This window comes from Pantherophis guttatus, chromosome 3 (genome assembly GCF_059756535.1).
Source record: "Pantherophis guttatus breed Tessera chromosome 3, ASM5975653v1, whole genome shotgun sequence".
In the NCBI taxonomy this organism is placed as follows: domain Eukaryota; kingdom Metazoa; phylum Chordata; class Lepidosauria; order Squamata; family Colubridae; genus Pantherophis; species Pantherophis guttatus.
In genome coordinates, this window is record NC_142065.1 from 49,895,235 (window position 1) to 49,904,417 (window position 9,183).

Below are 9,183 nucleotides of genomic sequence, written 5' to 3' on the forward strand. Positions count from 1 at the left end.
GCAGGGGGTCCCAACCGGCCTGTGAACCAGCAACAGGCCATGTCATGCCAGCAACCAGGCTGCACAAACAAGTGATGCCCCATCTGTGGGATGCAGGCAGCACACGAAACCACGCCCCCTCTGATCCACAGAAAAACCTCTCTCCACAGAACTGGTCTCTGGTGCCCAAAAGGTTGGGGGCTGCTGCCCTAAAGGGCTTTAAAGGTGAAAACCAATACTTGAATTGGACCTGGAAGCAAACCAGCAACATCCAAAAACAAATAGGCTAGTTTTCTTTTTTCATATAAGATGGAAATCCTTGTTTCAGCTATTGTTCCTGAGTAGTTGTCATCCATGAAGTATTGACATCCATTAATTAAAGCAGAGATACACAAGTTTCCTTACTTAGATGCTACTATGCCAAAGGCCACACAACAGTATATGAAACTTACACTTTGTCACCCATAATCATAAACCTCAGGGGATTTATAATCTTAAAACCAAAGATTATTCTGAAGATTTTTCTTATGCAGATTTTCTCTAAAGTGCCTTTTTGAAAACAATATAACTTGTTACTCAGGAGACAGTGATGCCTCTCAGGACAGGATGATCCAAAGTGTCTAAATATTTAAATTTTGGTTGCTTTTTATAAAAAAGATTTTCACTATGATACCCAACCTCACCACCTTCAACATGCCATTAGGTACTGGCATGTTAAGTGTCTTCAGTCAATTCTTTTTGAACAGTTTATATTGAGATGGTTCAGTTATATATTTAATATTTTAGGACTACAGGAGAGCATCACCTTCTATGGTTCTGAGGGCAACTAGGAAAGAGGGAGAAGTTTTCATAGGAGGTGGGGGAAAAGAATAAGACCATTATGTATTTACATCAACTGAATTATTCTTTAAGAGTACACACCCCATACCATCATCACCACCCCATTTTAAGGCCCTGCAGGTAGATTCAGACTTTAAAAGAATCCAGACCATTATCTGCCAAAACCATCAACACTCTACAACATTGATTGTATAATCATGTTATACACCTTTGCCTCTGGGAAGATACAGCTTATAAAGAGAGGTTGAGTTTTTCTAACTTCATTGACACACACAATGCATTAACCATAACAGTTTTGAACAGGCAAATTAATTATTTTAACCATGAGTTATCATTTGCTTAAGGTATTCCCCCTTTAATGCTAATCAGATGTCTAAGGTCTCATTTATGCCATTACATCTGGCACAAAGGTTCTGCATTAGGAAGATTTATGTTAATGCCATGTAAAAAATGAATCAGTCTTCTCCAACCTGGATTGCCCTGGAGGTTAGCCCCAGAATATGAAAGCCTTTAGCAACAAATTCTGGGGACTGTAAACCAATATACTAGAGTGAACCAGACAAGAATAAGATGTATCAGCTGAACATTTTGTTCCTGAATGTTAGTTTAGAGAAATGGTGAAATCCATTTTTTTTTACTACCGGTTCTGTGGATGTGGTTTGGTGGGCGTGGCAGGGAAAGGATACTGCAAAATCCCCATTCCCTCCCCACTCCTAGGAGAAGGATATTGCAAAATCTCCATTCCCACCCTACTCTGGGGCCAGCCAGAGGTGGTATTTGCTGGTTCTCCGAACTACTCAAAATTTCTGCTACCGGTTCTCCAGAACCTGTCAGAACCTGCTGGATTTCACCTATGGTTTAGAGTATAAACCCAATGAAAATGGAATTTAGTCCCAATGCATTATTAAATATTTCAGACTAAATTCCAATATGCATTAACTGGAAAATGAAACTGATCCATGTTGGATATGTTTGCTCTTAAAAAGACCATAAAAAGGCATGTAGGGTGGAAGGGAAATAAAATGGAAATAGAGAGAGTCCTCTTAATGACTACAGATAATTTAGGGTGTCATGCAGACCACCTTTTATTAAACCATGTTTTGCTTAATAGTTTACTGAATAAGGCACAGCTTTTGATTCACAATTATGCTAAGCCATAAACTATGAATTACAAGACACACCATTTAATTCACCAACATGCTAAGCTGACTCAAATAACCAAACCATACTAAGTTTAGCAAAAGGTACAAACATAAGAATAGCTTCTTATCAGGGCAAAATAGAAGAGAGTTTATGTAAACAATAAAGGAACACTAGGGAATCAAACTGTTTTCAAACTTATCAGTGTGTATTCTTACAAATAAAAAACAGGAACTAGGCTAAAGTAGGAAAATTATGAACAAGATAGTACAGTAGTTAGACCAGGGGTGTCAAACTCGATTTCACTGAGGGCCGCATCAGGGTTGTGTTTGACCTGGGGTGGGGGGGAATGGGTGTGGACAGGGTGGGCATAGCCAGCTCAATGTCACTGGTGTGGGGCACTACACGCAGCCCTCCTAAGCTCCGTTTTCACTGGCAAAGGGGCCGCGGGCTGGTCCTTTGCTGTTTCCAGGGTGGCCCTGCGGGCCAGATCTTAACACCCCATGGGCTGGATCCGGCCCCCGGGTCTTGAGTTTGACACCCCTGAGTTAGACAGTCTCTAGTCCAGCACCTTGTTATCCTTAGCTGATCTAAAAAAATTAAGCAAGATCAGACTTACATTGTATGGGAGATCACCAGAAAAATCACAGAACTGTATGCTGGACTGGGAAGTTAAAAAAATAAATCCTGGAAGAATGAACAGAACAGAATAGAATAACAGAATTGGGAAGAAACTTGGAGATCTTCTAGTCCAGACCCCTGCACAAACAGAAGACCCTACACCATTTCAGACAAATGGTTGTCCAATCTCTTCTTAAAAGCCTTCAGTGAGAGATTACCCATAATTTATGAGGGCAAGCCATTCCACCGGTTAATTGCTCTTGCTGTCAGGAAATTTCCCCTTAGTTCTAGGTTGCTTCTCTCCGTGATTAGTTTCCATCCATTGCTTTTTGTTTTGCCTTCTGGTGCTCAATAGGTTGACCCCCTCTTCTTTATGGTAGCCCCTCAAATACTGGAACACTGCTATCATGTCGCCCCCTAGTCCTTCTTTTCGCTAGATTACATTTACCCAATTCCTGCATCTGTTCTTCATAGGTTTTAGCCTCCAGCCCCCTAATCATTTTTGTTGCTCTTCTCTGCACTTTTTCCAGAATCTTTTTTATATTGAGGTGACCAAAATCGGATGCCATGTTCCAAGTGTGGTCTAATCAAGGCATTATAAAGCAGCAATTAACACTTCACATGATCTTGATTCTATCCCTCTGTTGATGCATCTTACAATTTCATTGGCTTTTTTGATGGGTGTAACACACTGCTGGCTCATATTAAAGTGATTGTCCACTAGGACTCCAAGAGCCTTCTCATAGTTACTGCTATTGAGCAAGGTTCCACCTATTCTGTACCTATACATTTGGTTTGTTTTATCTAAGCATAAAACTTTACTTTTCTCACCATTTGATTTAATTTTGTTAGATAGGTCCAGTGTTCAAGTCTGTTGAAATCCTTCTGGAACTTGAGCATATCTTCTGGGTTGTGGGCTATTCCTGCCAACTTGGTGTCATCTGCAAATTTGATGAGTTCCCATTCTATTCCTTTATGAAGTTATTGAAGATTACTGTGCCTAAGACAGAACCTTGGGGTATCCTACTGCTTACCTCCCTCCATATAGATGTAGTTCCATTAAGGACTACACATCGACTGCAGTTTGTCAGCCAGTTACGAATCGATCTGTTGGTGAGGTTATCTATCCCACATTTTTCTAACTTGCCAAGAAGTAAGTTGTGGTCTACTTTGTCAAATGTCTTACTAAAATCCAAATATACTATATCCACAGAATTTTGCTGGTCCATTAATTTAGTCAGTTTGTCAAATGCTAATGGTAAACTACTACCATAGTATTGCTATAAAATTCTACAGAGGTGTGTGCATAAAGTTGCCAGGAGTGGAACACAACTGTAGGAAGACATTACCTAGTAAACAGATATGTATAATCCCACCAGAAGTCTATGTAATTAACAATTCACCCCCACCTGCCCCTTTATTGCTATAGTACAGTGTTTCACTACCTTAGTATCTTTAAATTGCATATACTGGGAATTGAAGTCCACACATTTTAAAGTAGCTGGGGTTGAGAAAAACTGCTATGGGGTAACATCCAGGTCACAGGACAGGCTATGGCTGAAATAGGGCTAGCCACTGCTTTGTCTTTCTCTGGGATCCATCTTGCTTTTATGAACTAAACCAAGTAAGTAGGCATACAATTTTCTAAGTTGTTTCCAAAAGCATTTAATTGAGCATTAAAGGGATGAATTAATATGCATCAAAACTTGATTTTTTTCCCCAAATGTCAACTGAATTAGTTATTTCTGAACAATGGATAGTGACCTATTGGAAGCTTTTAAGTAGTAATAAATCTTACAAGTAGAGTTATGTTTTATTTTTTTATTTTTATTTTACTTCAAATTTATATACCGCCCTTCTCCCTAGGGACTCAGGGCGGTGTACAGCCAAATAAAAACACATAATAAATACATTAAGAACAGATTAAAAGAAAATATCTCAATTTGGCCCAAAATTTAAAAAGACAAACAAATTTAAAATCATTTAAAAGATTTCTTAGGCCAGCCCGGCTTGTTGGAAAAGGAAAGTTTTAAGGGCACGGCGGAAGGCACGGAGGTCTTGGATTCTCCTTATCTCTGGAGGCAGCTGATTCCAGAGGGTGGGAGCCCCCCACAGAGAAGGCCCTCCCCCTATTAGAAAAGTAATATTGCCCAAAAGGTTAAAAAAAATTATTTTCAGATTGTAGGAGATGGAACCTTAACAGCAAAACCTCTGTTAAGTCTTCAGTGGCAGAAACTCTCAAAACAATACATTTTTCTCCTTCCAAGTCTCGCTCTCCCTCTCTCTCTCTCTCCCTCCCTCCCTCCCTCCCTCCCTCTCGCTCTCTCTCTCTCTCTGTGTTGTACTCAGTTCCAGATGAGGCTTTGGCTCCAGAGAGGTTGGTTCCAAACTCCTCATGCAATTTATTCTGCAGAAACTCCAATGCATACAATCTATCAGGTTTTATTTGAGAATTACAACTTAACTGAACAGCCAAGTTCACATATAAAGTATGAGACAAAGCACAAAACATAACTCAAGATTATGACTGGGCTATGTCTTTTAACTTTAGTCTGACTTTCTTATTTTTTATATTTGTGAATGTCCAAACTAGTTCACATTCAGAGCAGTTTGTTTGTATGAAAACAGAATGTGCTGGCAGTTTACCACTTTGTTAGCCTCTCCTGTTGAGTATTTATAAAAACCAGATTTTATATGGATTTGTATTATTAATTATGTCTGCCACATCCCTAAGGCCAAATCATTCATTTTCTTCCTGCTTTCTCTTGAAACAGGCCTGGAGGATGAATCTGTTGCTGTCTTACAGATTAAGCTTCCAATAAATAAACCATAATGGAGGTATGAATGAGAGCCAGTTTGATGTAGTGGTTAAAGCAACAGGCTAGAAATAGGGTGATCTTTGCGCCTTAGGCACAAAGCCAACTGGGTGATATTGTGACCAGTCACTTTTTCTCTACCCTAAGAAGGAGGCAATGGCAAACCACTTCTGAAAAAACCTTGCCAAGAAAACTGCAGGCAGTCTCTGAGAATCTGACACAATTGAAAAGAAGGAAAAAAGTATGAATAGGAGCAAAGAGTAGTTTAATAATCTAAGTTGAAAACCACCTAAATGCAGATAACATTTATTAAGACTCAAAACATCAATAATAATGATTTTAGTTCTGATACTATTGGATGATGGGACTGAGCACTGTTGCAATTTAAAAGCATAATCACTTGGTAATTTTCCTATAAAGCAAATATGAAAATAGGATGTAAACAATTTCTCTATCACAATCCTTTAAATTAGACAAAATGCTTGTACACATTGCTTCTCCTGTAAAGTTGCTCTGGTTCTGAATAGGCAGCATGAAAAAACACCCAGTGCAAGACCAGATTTGGCCCCAGAGTTTTCAGCTGCTGGTCCTTAAATATTGCATACAGTAGATGTAGTTGAAATATACCATGCCTGCTGTTATAGGGTAGTATCAATTATACCTGCTCACTCTTCAAAAAAGCAAGACTCATTGTAGTTATCTAAACCAAGTAGAAAGCTACATTTTTATTTATTATTGTTTTCATATTCCACTACTTATTTGTTAGATCTCCTGTAACAAGCATGGGTCTACAAAAGAGATTTTGTTGAAATGGAAGAACAGAATACAGCAAAGAGAAGGGAACACCTCAGTATCAGATGGATTTCAGCTTTACATATAGCTGCTGCTATATGGATTATTGGAACATATGTATGAAAGGCTGGAATTTTTTGGGATATCATAACACGTTTCATTATCATGGTTTATTAATTGGCAGCTATGGTTTTTCAGTATATTGGTTACCTCATTGTTGCCTTGACAGATTTGGGAAAGAATTTTTTTCCCCTGCACTTGTTAAAAGATTCTTGGTTAGTATTCTGCAACTTATTTTGCATGGATGCAGACTATCAAATCCTTACATAACTAGTCTTTCTCAACTTCTCAAAATTATATAGCCATTTGGACATGCTTGCCGAACTTTGAGGAAATGTGGTCCCAGCGTTTATGGAAAATACCAGATGCATATAGTAAGGAAAAATAGTAATTTCAAATGATAGAATACCCCTATTCTAGTTATAGCTATATCCTCCCCAAAAAGTTAATATGATCAGTATTCTAAATAACATTAATTTACATGTCCTGTATGATAAATGACTGTTCCAAGCATAATGAACTGGAATAAACAGTAGGAAGTATTTTTCATTAAAGGAGACTATTGGGAATGTTTTTAAAATGAGAGTGAAGTGTTTTTTTAAAAAAAATCAGTGTTCCAGCTAAAATGGATCTGCAAAATTTCACAGAAATGTCATTCTTGCCCTCTACTGAAAACTGATGTAACAAAGAAGATGCTTTACCTGCAAGACTCTTGCCCAAATCCACCCCGTATTCCTTCCCCTCTCCCAAAGGTACCCGTCAAGTTTCTACTACAGGATGGAATTTTGCTATGCCTGGCCACAGCTTTAATGGAATTTGAAACCAAAGAGCTTTAATAAATAAATATTATGATAAGAATATGAAAGCAATGTACACACTGAAGCTAATTGGAATCAAAACCTAAGCATTTCTTTCTAAACTAAAATCATAAAACTTTACAAGAAAGTAGTTCCTTTTTAGTGGGCCTGCAAAGAAAAAGAAATAAAACCAAAACACCCTTTGCACATTTTTATTGTAAAAAAAGATTCTAAAGTGTTTAAAAGGATACTGCTAAAGAAGTAGCAAATAATCTTAAAACTCTCACCACTTCATAAAAGAAAACAGTACAAACTATAAAGCTAAAATACTTTTCTTAACACATTTGTATCATAATTGTCCACTTTGTATCATTAAGATATGACATGTTACTGATTTAGGAAGTGAAAGTATCTAAACAAATTGTTTGGATTTGAATTGTTTAAAAATCAGCCATGCTGTTTCAAGATAAATTAAGTTAAAACACATACTTTTGCCAAGAATCTTTGCATCTAACATCTGAAGTTGCATTACATGCAAACTCTTACCTCACAAAAAAATTCCCTCAAATCTTATGCCCCATCTTAATCTTAAAAGTAATTGCTTCTAAAAGCACTATCAACCTTGTAAAAAAGTAGAAATCCGAGCAGAGGTTGCAAATAATAACACTCTGATTTCTAGCTGGGAAGGAAAATCCATAACACACACACACACACACCCATAACTATTCCTTTTTCCTTCTTATGTTTAAAAGCAATTCGAAGAATAGATTTCTTTAAAAACAACAGCAGTCTTTGAAAGATTAAACCGAAAGGTTTGCATTCAACAGTTAAAAGACATATTAAAAGACACCAGGTTTACTAATCTCACGGCCAAAATCCAACATTTAAAAAGTAGAGGAATAGTTCCGCGCCTATGCGTGCGCTCGCTCCCGCGTACATAAGAGAAATACGAGTGTCCGTCTAGATAGGAGGAGGTCGGGGGCAGGGATGGGATTCGCCTTACCTTGACTAGCTTTAGCCACAGTGTTGCCAAAGGAGAGAACCAGGCACAATCCAAGGATCTCCAGGGCCCCCATTCCAACCGATGCGTTTGTGCAGAAGGTTGGTGCCAAGAACCGGGAAGTTTTCTCTGATGCTTCGAAGGCGCACGCAGATTTTAACAGGCAAAAAAACAACCACCACCACAAAAGCCCACAAAACAAAGGAACGGTTTTTCCGACGGTGTATGAAGGGCGGCTACTGGAGAAAGGATGGCCAAATTGCTCGGGGGTTTCGTCTAGTTTCCTCTGATGCTACTAGCACAGGAAGGGAGGGAGGAAAACCCGCGGACTCTTTGAGCGGACCTGAGCGCCCTCCTCTTCAGCTGCCTCTTTTATTCAAGGAGGAACGTAGCCAGTTGTAGGTTTTGTTTAGAGCGGCAGTTTCTCTCTCTCTCTCTCTCTTTTTTTAAGGGCCGTGGTCCAATGCTGAAGACCTGTAAAGGTCCATCCAAGCAACGCCCTTTTTCTCTGCTCTCTTTCTTTCTATTTGCCTTTGCTTCGCCTGCTCCTTCTTCACTCCCTCCCACCCGTCCGGGCTCTGTTCAGCTCTGCCTGCAGGAATTTACAGTCTGCCACTGGGGGAGTAGGGCCAGTAGCCATGGAGACCGCTTCCCTGGGAGCAAGGAGGTCAGGCAAGAGACCATGTGCAATCAATGGATCAATGCAAACTCCCGAGCGAGTTCCAGACCCAACAGCCCCTTTGCCGGGCGAGGAGGAAAGGGGAGGGGCATGAGAAAGGGGATTGTGTTCAGAAAGAGTATTAAGAAGGAAGGGGGAGAGGGAGAGAAGCGAGAGAAGCCAGCTTGCAGATACCGTGACCTGTAACACTTTAAAAAGAAAAAAAAAACTTTTTGGTGCTTGGTCTGAAGGCAAAGAGACGCACTCGCAGGAGCAAAGCAACTGCAGATCAAAGGCTTTCTCTCTCCCACTGTTGGCGGAGGGGGATGGGGAAAAGAAAGAAAGAAAGAAACGAGGGGGGGAGGGAGGGAGGGAGGAGAAACCCTTTCTAAATCAACGAGGATTTTTTTTACAGCGTTGTATCAACTTCGTCTCGAATGAACCATTGATGATTTTTCTATCATCTTCCTTTTTCCGGAC

At 39.5% G+C, this 9,183-nt stretch overlaps 1 protein-coding gene across 12 annotated transcripts in view; it reads right to left on the reverse strand.

The window, feature by feature from the left end:
* Window positions 1–8,916, reverse strand: part of SCUBE3 (signal peptide, CUB domain and EGF like domain containing 3) — a 121,390-nt gene extending 112,474 nt beyond the window's left edge. For 4 of the 12 annotated variants that reach the window (XM_087891010.1, XM_034414592.3, XM_087891008.1 and 1 more), the window contains exon 1: window positions 8,049–8,916. In XM_087891010.1, coding sequence (XP_087747136.1) covers window positions 8,049–8,121 — 73 coding nt within the window. In that variant the 5' untranslated portion in view covers window positions 8,122–8,916. The remainder of the gene's footprint in view (window positions 1–8,048) is intronic. The other 8 variants (XM_087891007.1, XM_087891012.1, XM_034414593.3 and 5 more) reach the window with 3 other exon arrangements.
* Between the last annotated feature and the right edge of the window lie 267 nt (window positions 8,917–9,183).